Below are 18,702 nucleotides of genomic sequence, written 5' to 3'. Positions count from 1 at the left end.
ATCACTAACAACTGCTTAAAATATACATACAACGGCTAAACGTTAGCCAAATATGAAGCATTCAGTTGCTAACACTTAGACAAATCGGTAAAGGATCAATAGGATTTAAATAAAAACAACCTATAAACAAACATAAGGTTGAGTAACTGAATGTCACCACGCAAAAAAGGATAGAGTTTTCATGCTCTTTATTTTAACTACTGGGTGAACAGACAGGATGCAGGACTACAAAGTTTTCCTCTGATCCGTGTATTTCTCTGTCACGTCTCAGGTCCTCCTGGCCATTGTGGTCTTGTCCTGGTCTTATGTGATATATGCAAGCAGGATTGCAGCCCATTGGCTGATGGAGAAGAGGACTGGAGTCTTGAGACAGGACTGAATTTGATCTGGACCTACAGTCCAGGTAGGTGTTTTAGGTTTACCGGTACGCGGTATGACCTGCAAACACACGTACAGACCCAGTTTTGCTGAACTCCAGGATCTGGAGTCTCCACAGAAACAGTAAACAAGAATGAAAGGACATCAGGACCACCGACAGAAGCTGCAGACACGCTGATGTTGTTCTGACACTGACCAGCAGAGGGATCTGCTCACTGTATGACGTCTCATGTTGCCTTCCCCTTAAAAAGAGGATTTAAGGCTTTGTGTCGGAGCTTTAGAAAACACCACACCTCACTGTGTGACTTTAGTTTGGCAGAGTTTTATTTCTGCCTTTTTGTATTTTTTATCGCGTGTGAACTCAAATTTATTTTGTATCTTGGTCAACATTGCTGTTTTTTGTAGAACTAATAAAAGTGTATTTAATTTTGCTTTGTTTTAAATTATTTAACTGAAATGTAACCATTTATTTAATTGATAAACTTAATGATTGAATGACCAAAACATCATCAATCAACAGAGTATGAGCAGGGTGTTTACTGGAACATCTGCTCATCATCACAATCTGTGTGTCTAATGTATTCAGTAAGTAAGACTGACACACATGTCTGTTTTGTAAGGCTGTGTTTGAAGTGCGTGTGTGTGCGATTGTGTTTTCTCTTAGAAATGTAAATTCTGTCTGATGAGAGCAGGGGCGAGCGAGCCCGAGCACTAATGAAAGCGAGAGATGAGAGTCTTTTACATTGACTACTCATTCTATTAACACACACACTCGTATGTAATTAAAAACCATGTTAGCATCAGGGTGTTCCCTCTCATCACCAAAACAAAAACTTTATTCACACACAAAGACAAACACAGAACGCTGAAAGTAAATTTGGACCAATGATAAAGGACAGGGTTGTAGAACAGACTAAATTAATTATAAACACAACAGCGTACATGCATGAACCCTGTGGTGTCACATCACAGTATGTAGCAGTGGTTGAGCCACTGCTGCCTCTGTGAACGTAAGTATTTTTTCTCTAGTGTGTGTCAGATACGGTTGTCCCTCACTGTATAGCAGTCCAGCTGTCGCTTTTAAATATTTTAACTGTATTCTTGTATTGTAGATTTTTCGGTTTATCGCAGGTTTTTGTGGTATATAAAATTTTTAAATTTCTAATACATGAATTATTTTTCATTGCATTTTCTAGCCTAAGAAGAACAAAATGTAATTTTTTTTACTTTTTTGCCATATTTCACACCCTACGATGCCTCAAAGTGTTTGTAAAGGGTTAATATATACATAAATAATATAATTTATGTCACTTATAATATAATAACTATGCTCTGCGTTTCATCGGCTGTCGTGGGCAGTCTTGGAACGTGTCCCATGCGATAGACGAGAGACCACTATATATCATAGTGACACAAAGTGACCACAGGAGGCAGTGTTGGAACAGCAGCTCTTGTGGCGTGATGAAGGGAGCTCTGGGACGGCATACTAAAGAGATCCGGACTGATCCAGGTGGAGGTCGTTGCTCAGGAAACCTGGCACCGATGAGTACGAATAACGCTCCTTCTCCATCTCTTTCGTTTCCATGGTGACGTGCTTGGAGCTCTTGGCATCCTTGGAGGCCTGAGATGTCGACGTCTTCCCCAACAGCCAGTATGTAATCATGTCTCCTTTCCCCTGGTGGTGAAGACACAGTTTTACAGGGCACTTCTTAGGGAACCGAACCATGTTTTTTTTTTCAGTGCATATGTCTTCACCTTGACCTGCAGGTTTCCTCTACACTCCAGAACGTAGCCACCAATCTCCTCAAGCAAGAAGAATGTACTGGAGCTGCACTGGATCTTCAAAGCTGTGTGAAGATCCAGACGGACATTTCATCACAAAGGTGAGGTTCTGGATCTTAAGGTTTGGACATAACTTGAGCCTGAGTACTGTCCCTGTTTACCTCACACCCCAAAGTCACAGTAAATAAACCAAACGTTAGCAGTGAGGTGACAGCGACATACAACCATTACCCAGGCTGGTGGACTCCATTCTGGACGCTGTGTTGACCGTATCTCCAAACAGACAGTACCGAGGCATCTTTGTTCCAACAACCCCGGCAACCAGTGGACCTGAAGAGCACCGGACAGTTAACAGAACACTTAGATTAGGTTATCGCTTGAACACCTCTATTTTCAGTGACTTGTACCAGAGTGGATCCCTGCTCGTATCTGCAGCTGCATGTTGGGCTTATGAGGGATCCTGAAGGTGTGGCAGACGCCCACCAGGTCCAGGGCCATACTGGCGATCTCTGAAGCGTGAAGGATCCCATTCTCACGGGGAACACCAGACACCACCATGTCTGCACAAATACATAACTCCTTTGTGTTCATGGCTTTCATTCATCACTTCATTCATTTTTCCTCTGGGCAACTGCAGTGTTAGACCCTGGACAGTTCTCCAGTCCATCACAGGGTCACATATAGAGACAAACCTGTCAGTTTAGAGTACACACTAACATTACCCCTAATCTACATGTTCATGGACTGTGGAAGGAAGACGGAGACCCCAGAGAGAGAGAGACCAGCAGAGATCAAAACACTGATCTTCTCTTTAATGGTCAAATATCAAACACCATCCTAAATGATCACCAGACAGATGATCAAACCTGCTTGGACTGGAGCAAGGATAAAAATAAAAGTACTTATCTGCGTGTATGGGGACGTCGTGGCCTAATGTTTTTACAGATTTTTGATTGGCTTCAGCCCAATGAAGACCACAGGCTCTCAAACTCACAGGCATCTCCGATGGTCTCCACCTTGTAGATGTCATGGTTGTCAATGATGTCATCAAATGTGGTGTAGAGTTTATTGAGGAAGTCCACCACCTGGTACGGAGTGCTGCTGCTGGAGAGCACGGTGAAACCTACAATATCACTGCAAAGACCAAAAACGAACATGAAAAATGTTCTGAACTGGGGGACAACAAAACCATTTTGTCTAATACCTGAAGTAGACTGTGGCGCTAACGTAACTCTGGGCCTGCAGCGGTTTTCCTTGACGGAGATCATCAGCAACCTGTTTGGGAAGCATACCTGGGACAAAGACACAGAGAGGAAAATGTAAGGATTGGTGTGAAATGGTGAAAACCATCAATGGCTGACCTGGAACCTCCAGCTAAAAACAAAAGTGTTGAACTCACTCTCTAGTCACAGGCCACTTATTAAGAATCGTTTTGACAAATAAATGACTATATCATCTGCATATACATGACTCTTGAACAGATCCATGCTCATATGGCAAATTGCTCACTTGTTTTCCACAAACAAATTGATGACATGCTGTTGTTCTAGGATGTGAACACCATTACAGCCAACATGGTTTGACCTGAACTCATCTTACTGTAGAGCAGACGGTCAGTTTTCTGTTTCTCGTGCATCAGATCTTGGGTTCTCTCTGCCACCAACACCTCCAGGTGTTTGCTGTACTTCTCCATCTGAAACACAAATATGTTCCTGCATTTGACCACTAACCGCCTGAACCATATCCTTATGGTGTGTGTGATGCAGCTCAGTACCAGGTTCATCATCATGTCCACGGGGCTGACTTTGACCGGGTTGATTCTGTGGACAAACTTCTTGATTTGTTCAAACGTTGGTCGGTGGGCAGGGTTTTGGGAGCGGCATCGTCGGATTAGCTGAGGATACGCATCCATTAGAGAGAAAAAATCTTCATTGTATAATAGCATTTAAGAGATGCTAATCATTTTTAACGTTGTGTAGGACAAATACGTCTGAAACAGCTGCCTGGAGTTAAAAGAAATCACAGACCTCCACGTAGTCTGCAGGACAGGGACAGGTGTTGTCAGCCTTACTGGAGATTAGTTCAGGTAGAGGAGGACACCAGGCACATTCCAGGTTTGAGTCCTCTGCCTTGAAAAAAACTATTCTTTAGTTTCTATTAAATTATCTTTTAGGGTAAAAAAAATAAAAAATAGAAACTTACAGGAACAGGATCACTCCGAGTTGCGATCTCCAACAAAATAATGGAATAACTTTATAGATACACACGGAAAAGAAAAGAGTTAACCAGGTAGTGAATGTCATGTCCATTCACACAGTATTCCTGACTTGTACCCTTTCCTCTATTTATATTTATTTCATCTATTTTGATGAATTCACTGTTTTTATTTAATCTATCATTTATCAATTTGAAGCCAGTTCTGCTAACATTTGGCTACTTCTGCAATATAGCTATTTAGCTGTTAGCCACCTGTAACTCAGTTATCAAAGTTCAGTTATCATTCAGCTGGTTTTAGCAATAATCTTTTAATTTCTGCAACAACTTAGTTATTTTGTACTTTTTCCCTGTATATTCTATACAGGTTTTAGAATAAAATCTCTACTACACTGTGGTAATCTGCTGGCTACATTTGCAAATTTTCATTTACCTCAAGATCTCAAACCATATGTTTTTTTTAAATTTGGTTCATTTTTGTGTTTTTCACCTGAACACGTCTCCAGCCAGTGTGGGCTCCACGTTTGAGTCCTGAAACTCAGGTGGCAGGTAGATTTCCATGAGTTTCTGGTGATAGGTGGAGAGAGGTTCTGCCCTGTTGTCCTGACGGTATGTCCTCAGTCCGTAATCTAATGAGACCACCAAAAGATTTGAGCAAGAACAAAAGAGTAAATGAATCTCTTCTTTCATTTGCATAATTTTTCATTTTCAATGTGGAATTTTTGTAACTGTCAGAGTCACCTCTAGGGGGCAAAAAACCAATATCTTCATGTATCAACAAACAACACGATACTTGAAGATATGAAACCCAGCGTCGTCGATCAAGCCTGCTTCTAGCCCACAGTTCTGTTGTGTTACCTGTTATTTTACAAACCCAGCGGTCATCAACGACACAGTTCATGGACTTGAGTTGACCGTGGCAGACCCTGTGCTGGTGGAGATACGACATCCCTCTGGCGATGTCGGTGGCGAAGGAAAACCTGAAAACCAACAAAGAAACTTTAAATATGTGAAATACAAAATTGTTCTTAGATTTTTATTTTTTTTTTAGTTTTACCTAAAACCCCAGTTGAGTGGGATGTCCTCGTTAAGGAGGACGTCGTTAAGACTTCCCTTTGGACAGTACTCGGTCACAATGGCCACGTTTGGAACCTCGACACAGCCACCGATGAACTTACACAGGTTGGGGTGATCCAGTTCCCTGAAGGAAAAGAAAACAGAGTTTTTCTTATCAGGCAGATGATGAGATCCTTTAAGATCAGATGGGAGTCCCTGACGTTACCTGACTTGTTTGACTTCTTCTCTAATAGTCCTGGACAAGGAGAAGGCCTTTGTTTGGATCTTCTTTATAGCGACTGTTCTGCCATCACTGCAGAAGAGGAGAAAACCGTCACTTTCCTTTCCAGTTGTTGTTGACAGACGGACAGACAGATGACCGGGTCACGTACTAAATTCCAGTGCAGGTAAAGAGTGTTTTCCGGGCTACAGGTTGTCCAGTGTAGGAACTGAGGGCCGTTATACAGCTGGTGTTACTGTCACTGTTGGCCACGACCACACTCATGATGCTGCCCATGGTCAAACGAGCCACATGGTCTGTGGCAAAAAGAAAAAGGCGTTAATGTTAGCACAGAGAAATATCCAAACGTCAAGAGACACTTGTTCTGGAGATGGAGACGCAGGATATGGATTATCTGGTCCACTGGTATTTGTAGATGTAGGTTTGTGTCAGGGAGGACAACTGGTGTCCAATCATTGGTCTGCGGTACATCGCTGTTGAAGGGACAGAACTAAAGAAAATATTCTTTATTTCCGCTGTTTTGTAGCTTAGGTAACCTTAGTTGGATCTTTACCTTGTTTTATTGTCCCAAAGTCAATGATCCAACTCTCGTCCCACAACAGCTTCTGCTTCTGGTACCGCAGCCACTGCAGGGGCAGAACAGAGCCGTCCGTTCATATTTACAGATCTATGACCGGGAGTTTTGTTGCATTGCCAGTTTCCCGTTGTGTTGTTTCTCACCACAGCAGTCAGTATGAAGCAAAAACAAAGCAAAGTGAGCGGCAGAGCGATGGATAGCTTGGTGGACAGGGTCATGGGGCATTCGCCACAGTCAGCGGGGCAGGTGGAACAAAGCTCGGTCTCGTCACAGACGCCATCGCCACAAACTTCGATGAGAAAAAACAAAGCAGTTGGAAATGTCTTGTAACAGGTTTCCACTTGAGGCTAAATGTAAATGTCAATCCCGTGATGTGGAGAGCGACTCACTGACAGCAGGCAGGACTGTGCTCTTGGCCTCCAGAGCCACCTGCATTCGACCCACTCGTATGTGAGCGATAAGGGAGGTCAAACCAGCATGAATCAAAACAACCTGCGAAACAGAGCATGTTATGTTCGGAAACCTTTGTCCACAAGAACTGAATGCAGTCCAACACTCAGGTCAGGAAGTGGAGCGGAGATCCCAACTAGGTTCGAAAGAATTCCTTGTTAATGTTGGGAAAACTGTGGAATATATTTAGGATCGATTGTAATAATTTAAAAGTGTTTTGTTTTGATTTTTCAAGCATCAGATTATTTTTTGAAAGTGGGTCTACCTTGGCGGTCCAGTTGGTCTGGGTCATCTTGCCAGCAGTAGATATGGTGTGTGTGAAGATTTTTCCATCGTCAGGAATCCAGGGACCACAGATGGTTTCTGTCGTCTTTAGGGTTAAATTATTGTTATCATAAAGTCTGAGGCTAACCTGATAAAAACAACAAGGAGCAGGTGTGTACCATGTATCCCAGTGGACAGGAGTGGATGTTAGCATGGTGAATGCAGCAGTTCTCGCCGTCTGCATCCTTCCAGCTGATTGGACAGTCGTGATGTTCACAGAACCTCCGAGCTGCTTCAGCATCAACTATGGAACTGCACAAGTAAACAGAGCAGGCCAGGATCAGAACCTGGTTCTGGAGTCTGGTCCATGAAACCGAGTGTGTGATACCTGTGTGTGAAGATGTTTTTTTCCACAGCCCACTCGTAGAAAGAGTCCTGAGCCGTGACGGAGTACGTGACGCTGAACATTTCCCCACTCTTCACCTCCTCTGGAGGACGAACCACCCAGGCCATCTCCAGACCTGAGGGACCGACATTTGATCACCACCTTGTGAGAACTGGGCTAAAGATGATGATTAGCTTGAGCTCCCAAATAGTAAGTGCTCACTTTATTTACTTTGCTGCGTACTTGGCCACCCTTTAGATACTAACCTACAGGAGAAGGCCTCAAAGAGACTTCACTGGTGCTGGAAGATCACGTACATTCAGTCATGATTTTGACCCTTGGAACCTGGTCTGACCAAAACCTCTCGTGAATGCACCTTTAATATCCAGGAATTTCTCTATTTGTCTTTGACTTTTGGGCAATGCAGTAAAGTTCCAGTTCAACTAGTTTTAGCTAATGAACCAACACTTCAAGAGTGTTAAGTTAATTTGTATTTGTCTATTATTATTCCAGAAAAGACCACTCAAAGGAACCATATATTTAGTTAGTGATTGTAAAAGAGCACACTTCAAATATCAAATCTAATTTTATCTCTGATCAAAGTTACACAAATATTACAGTTAGTATAAAATACTGCACTGACCTCCACAGTCGATCATGTTCTGGTCATTGGGTCGGTCCAGAGGCCAGCAGTCGTACTCACTGTTGTCCAAGTCGTGCCAGCAACATGACGGAGGAGTGACGAAAAATATCATCTGTGGGAAAACAAACAAACAAATCAAAACCATCAGTTTGAGGTTTTTAGCTTTTTAATCCAGCTTGACAATAAACCTTTCCTAGAAATTCCTGACAGATCGTGTCCACAAATGTCCATGACAAAGTCAAATGTCTCACCCAGAACAGAAGAGAAAAACTCTGGTCTGTCTTCATCATGCTGCTGAGGGACACTGATGGACCTGAGTCAAAGCTCCTGAGTGAGGACTGAGTGATCAGCAGAGAGCCGGAGAAAGATAACATTATCACACTGTCACTGCCCTCTGGTGGTCATAGTCGATACTGCAATAGTTCTTGTTCCTCTTGTGCAGTGGTTCGGACCATTTCACTGATTTTCTCTGTGGATTTTGGTCTGTGAGCTAAAATCTCTGATTTTCTCCATGGACTTTGGTCTGTGAGCTAAAATCACTGATTTTCTCTATGGACTTTGGTCTGTGAGCTAAAATCACTGATTTTCTCTATGGACTTTGGTCTGTGAGCTAAAATCACTGATTTTCTCTATGGACTTTGGTCTGTGAGCTAAAATCACTGATTTTCTCTATGGACTTTGGTCTGTGAGCTAAAATCACTGATTTTCTCTATGGACTTTGGTCTGTGAGCTAAAATCACTGATTTTCTCTGTGGACTTTGGTCTGTGAGCTAAAATCACTGATTTTCTCTGTGGACTTTGGTCTGTGAGCTAAAATCACTGATTTTCTCTATGGACTTTGGTCTGTGAGCTAAAATCACTGATTTTCTCTATGGACTTTGGTCTGTGAGCTAAAATCACTGATTTTCACTATGGACTTTGGTCTGTGATAGAGCATTGATTTTTGTGACAAATTAGTTTCTGTTTACAGTCAACACTAAAACAGGTCACAACAAACACGGCGGTGTCAGGTCTGGGTCTCTCTCACCCACTCTTCTAACCCCTCTTACCTCCTCTCCAATGCGCCCCCTCCTGACTCCTCCTCTTCTCTTCATTTTAACATCTCTCTCTCTCGCAACTTTTTCTTGTTAAATTAATTTCTTCATTTTCTCACGTCATGACGCGGACCCTGTCCTGTGACGTCACATGTTTCCAACAACCGGGATTTATCTCTAATCAGGAGCGCGTGCCTCTCTCTCTCTCTCACTCACTCTCTCACTCTCCTTCAGCGTGTGTGTGTGAGTGTGTGTGTGTTCCATGATAGTACCGGTGCCGGTCGGTGTGAACTGACCGTCTATTCGAAGGATCACAAAGATGCTGTTACTGCTGCTGGTCCGGTTCACTCTGGTTCTGGTTCTCCTTCCGTTCAGCTTCTGTTTGTGGAGCCAGGCTCAGGTTCTGGACCCTGACAGGTCAGAGCTTTGTTCGTTAGAACTTTAAACCATGATAAACATTTAGACTCTTTTTTTCTTCCTTATTTTATTCTTAGCTTTTTGGACTAACCTTTAGCTAAAATGCTCTACCTCTATCTTAAATCACATTGAGCTTTTTGGAAAACTTCGCAGTTCATGTATTTATCAACAGTTTGTTGTTTTCGTACTAATTGAAGCTTTTCTGAGATTAATTCTTTCTGAACCAACATGAAGTCAATCCTGGGGAAAATGTAGCTTTTTGGAGCTTCATTTCGGTGTAACTTTTCTCTTGGCACATCTAACTATTTTCTATTTTTGTTCTGTGTCCATATTCTGTTGTTGTTGTTGTTGTTTTTTCAGCTAATCTTAACTATTTGGACCGACCTCGTGCTTAATAATTTGTAACAAATTTCTAATTTTGGGTTCACGTGTTGTTTTTCAAGCAAAATTAAGAAGTTCCTTGTGATTTGATATTGAGACTTTCTGTCAAGATTTAGCTATTTTTGTACATTTGTTTTACCGTGAACACAGTTTAAGCTACTGTGAGTCTAACTTAATCATTTCAAGACCAACGTTTTGGTATTAAAGGCTCTTGGTGCGACTTGTTGGTTGTTTTTCCAATGTAAAGCTAAAGTTGACCTACATTTAGCGTTCTGGTTGAATTGTACATTTTAGTTACGTGTTTTGGACTTCAGAAAACATTTTGATGTTTTTGGTGACTTTTGATTGAATTGACATGTTTGCTTGAAAACACAGACCTCTTGAGATGATTAAAACATTCTTGTTGGTTTTGCATCTAATCAGTTACTCTTCTGATTTTTCTGTTACCATCTGTAGTCACTGATTCACCTGGAAGTTTGACTCCCTATTTTACTTTAAATTCATAGGAAAGGTTGACCTTTAACCCCTGTGACCTCCTCTGATGCAGAGGCTGATCCTCAGAGATAACTTTGCTGAAAAATGATTTATTATTGCCTAACAAGAAGCTTTGCTCAGAACATCTGCAGCTGCTTCACTGCTTTACCTGAGAGGGTTCCCTAGTACTACCATTGTACTGCATCCAAGTACGTTTCCCCCAAAGTCCAGGTTCTATGGCTAGTGTGAGTGCAACTGTGCAACACTTGGCCACGCATGCACACAAGTGTTTCCTGCTGTCTTTGTATGCACACGCTGTCAACAAATGAAGACACTGATGAGGACTGAGTGTTTTGAAGAGCGCTAACAGAGCAGCTGTTGCAGCCGTGTTGTCAGATTTGCTCTTGATGGCGCTGCTTTAACTGCTTATAAACAACATTCACTGACATATGTCTCAGAGGCGATTTTTGACTTCTGCTTGCTTGCGTTTTGGGGTTAATGTGAGTGCGGGCCAGCAGGGTACAGAGTGGGGTGTCAGTGTGGTGGTCTGAGCTAAAATCACTCATTTCTCTATGGACTTTGGTGCATGCACTTTGTTTTCTAAAATAGGAGACACCAGACAATAAAGAAAACATCCTTTATGGTAAAAGTTTGACTTTATTAAAGGCAGGCGAGCAGAGACGGAGACGGATGTTTGACAAAGTGAGTGCAGAGACAGACGAAGACAGAGAAAGTATGTGGAGGAGTTGCTAAAAAACAGTATCCTGTGGCTCCTGTTCAGACCTGCCGCTCTGGGGAAACAGGAGATGAGAGGAACGTGCAGACACACTTCTGCTCGCCCAGACTCGCAGCGGCCGTCACTTTGTCTGTCTCTGCAGACGTGGACAAACCTCCCCCTGGTGTCATCACATCAACGATTTTCCTTGAAATCTGTAGCTAACTTTGATCCAAGCCTTAACGCCAAATATCCAACACTTATCACTGTATCATAACTGTTACTAAAAGACAAAATTGAACAAAGACATTTTTGTGGAAAAGCACCCAAAAATATATTTAGACAGCCAAGTTTGTTGAAAAGTTAGACAAACGCCAGTTTACAACAGACTTTTTTATAAACATTTTTAGCCAAAATTAGCCACAGACATCACAGAAGGAGCTATAAGTTACATTTTCTGCCTGTTGTCACACACCTTGGTCTCTCCATATTTTTTTTTATTTCCATTAACATTTGATGCAAATTTTGATTCCACCTTTTAATTTATTTTATCTGGTATATTTACAGTTGGGACGACCGTATGCCCACGTTCGACGGTCTTTGTTACTATGGCAACAGTGTGGAGTGTTGCTGGGGGTGGAGACAATCAGAGCAGGGACGATGTCAACGTAAGAAAACAAACAAACACATAAACAAGTTGATCATGTGAACTTCAAACACATATATTTACACATATAAACTGAATTAACGTAAACCATAACATCTGAAGTTATAGCAGTTTTTGTTAGCATAACCCTGTTAGCAACATTTGAAAATCAGCTGCTAGCTGTTAACAGTCCATATGTTACATATTACCTATTTACTTTTGGAATCTTCATGACTAAAGTAGTCACAGCACACAGGCCGGCCACCAATGTAGTTGGCTGTTAGTACTTTTACACTGCAGACCTGTTTCTCTAACTGTTAGTTTCACCTCCTGATACTAACAGGCTAACCAATTAACTAAGCTGTAGGTAACTAAACTGTAGGTAACTAAACCATAGGTAACTAAACTGTAGGTAACTAAGCTGTAGGTAACTAAACCGTAGGTAACTAAACTGTAGGTAACTAAACCGTAGGTAACTAAACTGTCGGTAACTAAGCTGTAGGTAACTAAACTGTAGGTAACTAAGCTGTAGGTAACTAATCTGTAACTAACATTGAATTCAATATTTTGTGACTGATTTGATCAGAAAGTGCAGAGGTCGGTAAATGATGGATGTGTTTGCGTGCAGCTCACTGTCAGCAGGGCTGTAAACATGGAGTGTGCGTTGGACCTGACAGATGCAAATGTCACCCGGGATACAGCGGAAAAGCCTGTAACCAAGGTAACGAACATATGACCTAAACCACCGTTTCCAGATTTAGACCCATTAACACAGAGAGGCAGAACAACCGTGCCCACCTTCACACATGCTTCTCATCGGACTGATTAAAGACCATGATGTGAGTCAGATCCTGAATAAAAACAACATCTGACTTTAAGTGTTACCATGTACACACACACACACACACACACACAGACTTAAACTGGTGAATATCAGAGAGAGAGTCAGAGGTTAATCCCACAGGTTGACATAAGTGAGTGAACACAGGGAAATGTGATCGCCTGACCTTTGTGTTCACACACACACACACACACGTGTGTGTGCGTGTGCGTGTGTGTGTGTGTTAGATCTGAACGAGTGTGGTCTCAAGCCTCGGCCCTGTAAACACCGCTGCATGAACACACCAGGCAGCTACAAGTGTTACTGCCAGGACGGATACACACTGCAGTCTGACGGCAGCTGTAGGAGTGAGTCTCCTAAACACACACACACACACACACACTCACACACACACACAATATATACTTGTTTTATATATATATACAGTATATATATATATATATATATATATACTGTATATATATATATACAGTATATATATATATATATATATATATATACTGTATATATATACATACATACATACATACATATATATAACGAACAAGCTAGAATTAGCAACAAATAATGGCTTGGTGTAATGCAAAAAGAAAGCTAAACGTTAGCTCAGAAGAAAAACAGAGTAACATTATTATAATATTATAATATACTACCAGTTGTGAAGAAGACGGGTATTGGGTGAACACGTATGATAAGGAATCTGTATTAAAAGTACATTCAAAAGAAAACTGAAGGTTAACTGAAAGTGTGTAGCTAAAATACCACCTTGAATGAACCAGTTATTGTTAGTTTGTAGAAGAAAATAAACTTTATATAAGTCAAAATAAAGTACAACTAACTCAGAAATGGCATAAAAATTTCATTTTCTGCTCTATGTTTGTTTTCTTTTGTTTCATTCTTCTTCTCTTTATGTGCACTCAGATGCTCGCACCTGTTACCATGCTAACTGTCAGTACGGCTGCGAGGTGTCCAAAGGTGTGGTCCGCTGCACTTGCCCATCACCAGGGTTACAGCTGGGACCAGACAAACGCACCTGTGTAGGTGAGACAAGGTCCAAAAATAATAACTTTATTTTTAAAAAGCTTAGTGTCATGTGGACAAACGTCCCCTGAGACTTTTATTTTGAAAATTTTACAAACTACCTGGTTTTGTTTGTATGGCTGGAGTTCATGGACCAATAAAAACTCAGACATTTGTTTTGATATTCAAGAAATGTCCAATGTTTTTCAAGTAAGAAAAAACACAAAGCTAAGAATTTTGAGTGAAGACCGCATGTCAACAACTGTTGTGTTTTGGTCGGGTCAGAAGGCTGGCACAGGGTGGCGCTTGTTTGTTGACTCACGTTCTGTTTCCCCCTGTCTCCTCAGATATTGATGAGTGTGCACTTGGCGCCACCTGTCCTCGTCACAGGAAGTGCGTGAACACGTTTGGCAGCTTCCTGTGTAAATGTCACTACGGCTTTAAACTCACCTACATTAATGGAGGCTACGTCTGCATCGGTTTGTTTGAGCGTCACTCATTGTTTTCTGTCGGTTGAAGGTTAAAATTGGATCTTTTTTAAAATTGTTTTTTTTTCTCTTGTGTCCAGATAAAGACACTCGTTCCTTCTGTGCTCTGAACCCATCCTCACGGAAGTGTCGCTGTAAAAATGGAAGGTGTTCAGGTGAAAAAAAAATATGATTTCAGTCATGAAGTGTTCAGATGTTGATGACTGAGCACATACAAACTGTTCTGTTAGCATGCTAATGCTTACCATCTTTATATCCGCAAAGCTGAGGTTAGCTGTGTGTATAAGCACTGTTTAGTAAGCAACGACAACAGATCAACAAAGCCTAAAGTTTACCTAAAACTCAATCTGTTAGCTCTGTCATGCTAGCATTTGGTACTGTTCATCAGCAATGGTAGTTAGCTTAGCTTAAATATCCTAAGCTAGTTAGTTGGTGGAACTAGATCATTTATATAGTCAGCTACAGATGTGCTAGCATGCTATCAAGCTGATGAACAAAGTATTTTTGTGTCTGATTTATTTCAGTTGTCCCTAAAGTCACTCTGGAGCCCCCTAGACCAAAGACTACAACTGCACCTTCATCAACAACACTGTCACCAACCACTGCGGCTCTAAGTACTGTGGCTGCTTCCACTACTGCACTAACTACTGTGGCAATTACTTCTATTACAAGTAGTAGTCCCATATCTACTACACCTGTTAAAACATCTCTGAACACACCACGTACCACACCACGTACCACACCACGTACCACACCACGTACCACACCACGTACCACACCACGTACCACAGCAAGTACCACACCACGTACCACACCAAGTACAACTGTACCAAACACCACTTATAGTAGACGACCTGCTACACCGACTACAGTTACTGCAACACCTAGTGGTGAACCTTCTACTCTAGTCTCTATCCTGACAACTCCACCTCATTCATCTATTACATCTCCTGCCCCAACTACAACTATACCAAATACTACAACTCATAGTACATCAACGTCTATGCCCCCGTTACCTTCTACTACACATCCTATAACAACTACAACAACACCTCCTACACCTCATACTACACCTACTTCTACTAAGCCTTTCACTGTTTTTAATTATACACCTGCTACTACACCTACCACAGTAGCCCCCACAGTTGCCCCCTCAATAGCCCCCTCAATAGCCCCCACAGTTGCCTCGACAGTCGCCGTAGGCACCACACTGCTCACCACCACTGCCACCATTGTCATGACGACACTGAACAACAGGATCGACAAGGACGTGACCCACAAACAGAGAGGAGACGTCCACAGTGAGGAGAACATTTACTCACCATTCTACTCTACAGAACCTGATCTGACGTTGATCTTTTTTCTGACTTTTTGTCTTTTGTTTAACTGCTGTAGGTCACATGTCTCAGCACGTGTACATTTTAATGATTTATTTTTACTGGTTTCCACTTTTTGCAGCCAACATGTCTCAGCACGTGTACATTTTAATTATTTATTTTTACTGGTTTCCACTTGGATTGGATTGGCTTCTTTGTTGATCATTTTTGTTTGTTTTTTACCATTTAACTCTGGATAACACTGGATGCTACTTTTATCAAGCTGTCTATTTGTTACATTTTCACCGTTCAGTTAACTTTCACTTATCAAATGCTGAAATACTTGCTACTTTAAGATTAGACTAACCATTTACCAATTTTAGCTAACCTTTACTTTAATTCAGTTTATTTTATAACAAACTCTTGAACTATGGGTATAACCTTTGGATTTTATGCTCCATTATTAGCTCTTCATTGGTAATGAAATATGTTTCCTTTGTGTTTGTTTGTGTCACAGTCCCTCGTCATCCAGACCATAACCAGGTCTGGGACTTTGACATTGAGCTGGGGAACACAGCTGAAGAGGACGCCATGGACGACCCCAGTGTGTTTGCTTCCAGTAATATTTGTTGCTGTTGTTTTGCTAACGATGAAGTATTTCTATGCTAACCTGTATTCCCAGCTAACTTCTAGTGCTTTTCGCATGTGTGCGCAGACACCAGTGTACTTCGCTGCACCTTTGATCACGGCCTCTGCGATTGGCTGTCAGACAGGGAGGGCGATCTTCACTGGGAAACGTTTCGCGACAACACAGGTGACAAAGCATCCGTGGTGATGTCATAGTTGACATAAGTCGATGATGTAATGATGATACGGTCTGTCCCAGGTGGGGGTTATCTTTCTGTGCCAGAGCTGAAGGCAGGGCAGAGGAGTGTGCGTGGCGCCCGGATGGCCATTCAGATCCCCAGAGGATGGTCCCGTGATGTCCTGTGTTTCTCTTTTTCCCATTGGCTGACAGGTCATAATGTAGGGGTTCTGCAACTGTTTGTAAAACGAAGGGGACGGGACCAAAGGTAAGATAGCTAGATTTAGTCCCGGATACTTTTTCTGTTTTGAGTAATGACCACCGCTTCTTATTGGCTCTGGCAGATACAGCACTGCCCTTTGGAGCAGGACAGGAGGACATGGCTGGAGACATACACAGATGACCCTGACCACACCTACTTTAGACCAGGTGAGACCCTCATATGAATTTAAATGGCTTTAGTAGTAATTTGTCTTAAATTGTCTTGATGTTAGCCAGAGCCATAGCAGAACCCAGGACAATAAGACTGGATTAGCTAATAGCTAGCAAAAGAACTGTAAAAAATGTTGGACCATCTGCAACCCAGAAATATCTGAATGGTATCAAAAAATCCAGAATACCTAAAAGGTAACCTGAGAAATCCAACCAGTTACTGTTGGCATGTTTCTGCGACACTGAATGTCTCTGTGTTTAGGTGTTGCTGAAAGCTGATCGTAAGCACAGGCGGCAAGGAAGGATCGCAGTCGACGATGTTGCCCTGAGGCGGGGAGAGTGTCGATGACATGACATGTAGACACAGACATTTATAAAAACTGTTTATGGACCTTTGTGGATTCTGTTTGTGCCTGGAACATAAACTGGATACAACTGAGAAAAAAAGGATTCTTTAAATTGGGTGTGCTGTAGTGTTGTCGTTCACCAGGGGGCGACCTGTGACTTTACTTTGTGTCTAAGGACTGGGTGAGTTGCTGACATACTGAGGGACAGGATAACTCTTTTATACAGTATGTGTGTTTGTTTTTTACATTTTCTTTATTTAAAACATAAACATGATGAATATTGAGCCACACACTGATGACGGCGTCGATCAACACCATCAACTGTGACTCCTCGTAAACGTGATGACAGAGAGCAGACGCTCCGCCCAAACACTTGACCTCAGACCCAAGCAGGAAGGAGGAGAGGAAGAGGAGTGTGTGTTTGACATCTGGTCGTATACACACACACACACGCACTCAAACACACACTCAAGGGCGTAGTTGTTACAGACCTGATTGCTACTTTTCTGTGAGATCAACACATTCCTCACTTTATGGACATGAGTGGTTTCTGTGAGAGTGTGTGTATTTGAAGGTGTGTGTGGTTATTACCACATTAACGTCAGTTTTTCTCAGCTTGACTTTGCTTCCTCCTGCTGGTGTCACTAACTCAGGTCGCAATGGGATTTTTTAAATTACTTTTTATAATCAAACATTAAATTCTCAGTGTTTTTTTTCTTTTAAGTTGTTTTATTTTAGTTAAATTTAGCCAGAGGTTTCTGGTTAGAATTTATTTTACATGTTATTGTGACAAGAAGGAAAAACGTCCTCATTTTCTTTTCGTCTGTTCTCCAATGTCTTTTTCATGTGTTGTACTGTGGAAGTTAATTAAACAACTACAGAAATCTTTTGAATAAATTAAAAATGAGCTTAAATATGCATTTTTTGTCAAACAAATTGGCCCAGTTATTGTTTAAAATAATACAAATAGATACGATATAGGAAGCTAAAATGCTACAGTAACATTAGTAGGTTAGCATTTAAAAAACCCAAAGGTTAGCCACAGGACAGTTACATCATTGGGTAAAATCCTGTCCTCTTGTTGCTACCAGCTGCAGCCTCCTTCAGGGAGCGCTCTGATTGCACCACAGCCTGAGAGCTTTGACCAATCAGACCGTCCGCCGTTAGACTCCATCATCATCAAAATAATCCTCCTCTTCACCTTTATCATCACCGGTTTGTTTGTTTTGGGTTTTTTGTTTGTTTGTGTTTTCCTTTGTAAGGACGCAAAGATCCACTTGTTGTTACTTATGTGTTGACGCTTACATTTGAATGAATGAATGCATTAATGTTGAGGCGATGAAAACATGAACATGAGTCTGAGCAGCAGCAGATCTATAATGGCGGGTCTGTCAATAAAAAATTACACACACAACTGTTTCCGGTGCAAGACATAATCCCCTTTACAAAAGAAAAGTCAATATGACGCCGTCACAGGCGGAATCCCATGGACAACAGCTCCGAGTACCTGAAGAAAACTGGTTCCAGACCGTTCCACAAAAACGTATGAGGAGCTCAGACCTGCCTTTTAACTTTAAGTTACTAAGAGTTAAAGTCAAGTTCAAGTAGGGTTCCTCCAAATTTCAATTCACAAAAAGAGTGGGCATTGAGTGTAATTTGAAACCCAGGATTCCAAACAACTCAAACGTAAGTAAGAGTTGAGTCTCGTCCAAGTCCCAGTCCTGGTCGAGTAAGTCATGGTTGAGTAGTCCCAGGGCATCAAGCTTTTGAGAAAGTTTCCAGACATTCAATTAAGG

General features: G+C 41.7%; 2 protein-coding genes and 1 long non-coding RNA gene across 6 annotated transcripts in view; 2 read left to right on the top strand and 1 right to left on the bottom strand.

The window, feature by feature from the left end:
- The window catches only part of LOC112486251 (uncharacterized), a 1,326-nt gene extending 518 nt beyond the window's left edge, over positions 1-808 (top strand). The window contains exon 2 of the long non-coding RNA XR_003051318.1: positions 272-808. This is a non-coding gene — a long non-coding RNA (uncharacterized LOC112486251). The remainder of the gene's footprint in view (positions 1-271) is intronic.
- A 929-nt stretch (positions 809-1,737) lies between these two features.
- LOC103390085 (atrial natriuretic peptide receptor 2) lies at positions 1,738-8,472 on the bottom strand. Its single transcript, XM_008325809.3, has 23 exons — positions 8,242-8,472; positions 7,991-8,102; positions 7,351-7,483; positions 7,142-7,274; positions 6,964-7,068; positions 6,638-6,740; positions 6,392-6,537; positions 6,225-6,297; positions 5,823-5,967; positions 5,657-5,743; positions 5,432-5,575; positions 5,233-5,354; positions 4,865-5,003; positions 4,363-4,411; positions 4,188-4,289; positions 3,935-4,054; positions 3,760-3,853; positions 3,365-3,452; positions 3,155-3,294; positions 2,568-2,720; positions 2,392-2,490; positions 2,134-2,225; positions 1,738-2,053 (listed from the first exon to the last, which is right to left on the bottom strand). The coding sequence occupies exons 1-23, from the start codon at positions 8,362-8,364 to the stop codon at positions 1,865-1,867; spliced, it is 2,691 nt and encodes an 896-aa protein (XP_008324031.3). The 5' UTR covers positions 8,365-8,472; the 3' UTR covers positions 1,738-1,864.
- On the top strand, positions 1,891-18,238 carry LOC103389457 (nephronectin). Of its 4 annotated transcripts, none has more exons than XM_008324880.3 (15): positions 1,891-2,029; positions 2,146-2,261; positions 7,379-7,557; positions 11,579-11,679; positions 12,286-12,378; positions 12,726-12,845; positions 13,420-13,539; positions 13,866-13,997; positions 14,087-14,161; positions 14,531-15,307; positions 15,840-15,941; positions 16,038-16,136; positions 16,209-16,395; positions 16,472-16,556; positions 16,822-18,238. In XM_008324880.3, the coding sequence occupies exons 4-15, from the start codon at positions 11,592-11,594 to the stop codon at positions 16,906-16,908; spliced, it is 1,965 nt and encodes a 654-aa protein (XP_008323102.1). In that variant the 5' UTR covers positions 1,891-2,029; positions 2,146-2,261; positions 7,379-7,557; positions 11,579-11,591; the 3' UTR covers positions 16,909-18,238. The 4 variants fall into 4 exon arrangements, with proteins under 4 accessions (XP_008323102.1, XP_016889365.1, XP_016889356.1 ...); XM_017033876.2 differs by having other exon boundaries at positions 1,913-2,029; positions 2,119-2,261; XM_017033867.2 differs by lacking the exons at positions 1,891-2,029; positions 2,146-2,261; positions 7,379-7,557 and adding an exon at positions 9,136-9,441 and having other exon boundaries at positions 15,840-15,926.
- The last annotated feature ends 464 nt before the right edge of the window (positions 18,239-18,702 follow it).

The sequence above is a fragment of the Cynoglossus semilaevis genome, chromosome 1 (genome assembly GCF_000523025.1).
Source record: "Cynoglossus semilaevis isolate Cse_v1.0 chromosome 1, Cse_v1.0, whole genome shotgun sequence".
NCBI classification, from domain to species: Eukaryota; Metazoa; Chordata; class Actinopteri; order Pleuronectiformes; family Cynoglossidae; genus Cynoglossus; species Cynoglossus semilaevis.
The sequence above is the reverse complement of the archived record's forward strand: the minus strand, read 5'-3'. Positions and strand labels throughout refer to the sequence as shown.

Bases quoted from the DNA above. Each gene is read 5' to 3' on its own strand.
- LOC103390085 (XM_008325809.3), bottom strand. From the start codon at position 8,364: ATGTTATCTTTCTCCGGCTCTCTGCTGATCACTCAGTCCTCACTCAGG. The intron at 7,069-7,141 runs GTACACACCTGC...TTAACCCTAAAG, and splicing joins CCTGTCCACTGGGATACATG to ACGACAGAAACCATCTGTGG. The intron at 6,741-6,963 runs GTAGACCCACTT...TCTGTTTCGCAG, and splicing joins AGACCAACTGGACCGCCAAG to GTTGTTTTGATTCATGCTGG.
- LOC103389457 (XM_008324872.3), top strand. From the start codon at position 9,344: ATGCTGTTACTGCTGCTGGTCCGGTTCACTCTGGTTCTGGTTCTCCTT. The intron at 13,540-13,865 runs GTGAGACAAGGT...CTGTCTCCTCAG, and splicing joins AGACAAACGCACCTGTGTAG to ATATTGATGAGTGTGCACTT. The intron at 15,308-15,839 runs GTGAGGAGAACA...TTTGTGTCACAG, and splicing joins ACAGAGAGGAGACGTCCACA to TCCCTCGTCATCCAGACCAT.